Genomic DNA, 1,233 nt, shown 5'->3' with positions numbered 1-1,233 from the left:
TTGATAAATTCAGGTAAAGTGATACCTCTGTCAGAGGTATTTTTCCACTCCTCCAAGAGTTTAAAATGATTATTATCAGCTGGAATATTAGGGGTCTGAATAGTAAGGGTAAGCAGAGATATATGAAAGAGAAACTAAAAAAAGACAAGCCACGTATCATGATCCTACAAGAGACAAAGATCACCATGCAGCAGATGGAAGGAATAATAAAAAATAGTAAACTCCAATACAAAGTCATGGGACAGGATGCAATCGGTTCAATGGGAGGCATTGCAATATTGTGGAACCCAAACGAGATAATTTTTGAGAGTTGGACCAGCATGACCAGAATCCTTACAGGCACAGGAAGAATAGTGGGGACGAAGGAAAGGGTCATCATCTCAGGGGTGTATGGTCCTCATACTCCGAGGGACAGAGAAAATTTCATTAAAAATTTGCAAGCAACTCGAAGACTACATCCGGAGACAACATGGGTTGTAGGAGGAGATTTCAATTTAATCCAGCCCCTAAAAGAGAAAAAGGGAGGTATAAGGAAAACAGACCAATATATGGAAATGTTCAATGATATGATAGATGGTCTGAGGCTGGTTGATTTACCAACTATCAACGGAGTCTACACATGGAACAATAGGAGAGGGGGAAAGAATCAGATAACATCCAGATTAGATCGGTTCTTAGTATCAGAAACAATTATGAACAGAGATGTATTCATAGAAGCAAAGATCATGCCATCTCTTGGCTCTGATCACTGGTCGATTAGACTGGAAGTGGATATTAAGAATAATATTGGCAAGAAGCCCTTTAGATTTGAAGCCTTTTGGCTTAGAGACCCGGAATTCATCAAAAAAATGGAAGAATGGTGGACGCAAAGCATAGTACAGGGAAAAGGAAAAATGCATACCTTCCAACTTAAACTTAAGGAGCTAAAAGAAAGGATAAAGAAATGGAACAAGGAAGAATTTGGAAATATCATGGAGGAAAAACAGAAGAAGAAATGGAAGCTTTGCAACAAAGGATAATAAATGAAGGGAGAATAGAGGAAAGTAGTAGAAAAGAAGGGATAATTCTAGGAAAACTGGAGGAGAGGAGAAAGCAGGAAGAAGTCTTATGGAGACAGAAATCTAGAATAAAATGGCTCAGGGAGGGGGAAAGGAACACTAGATTTTTTCATCAAGCAATGATACAACACAGGCAAAGGAACAGAATATTTTCTATCAAAAACGAGAGTGGAGA

General features: G+C 38.6%; 1 protein-coding gene across 1 annotated transcript; it reads left to right on the top strand.

Moving 5' to 3' along the window:
- Nucleotides 1–236: 236 nt before the first annotated feature.
- LOC149145778 (uncharacterized) lies at nt 237–1,019 on the top strand. The gene has a single exon (XM_089452555.1). It carries the CDS (start codon nt 237–239, stop codon nt 1,017–1,019), a length of 783 nt encoding a protein of 260 aa, XP_089308681.1.
- The last annotated feature ends 214 nt before the right edge of the window (nt 1,020–1,233 follow it).

The sequence above is a fragment of the Pinus tabuliformis genome, chromosome X (genome assembly GCF_031772625.1).
Source record: "Pinus tabuliformis cultivar Carrire ecotype Pingquan chromosome X, CPIR1, whole genome shotgun sequence".
NCBI lineage: Eukaryota > Viridiplantae > Streptophyta > Pinopsida > Pinales > Pinaceae > Pinus > Pinus tabuliformis.
Note: the sequence above shows the minus strand (reverse complement) of the source record. Positions and strands in the feature narration are given on the sequence as shown.

Coding starts and splice junctions, on each gene's coding strand:
- LOC149145778 (XM_089452555.1), top strand. CDS start 237: ATGGGACAGGATGCAATCGGTTCAATGGGAGGCATTGCAATATTGTGG.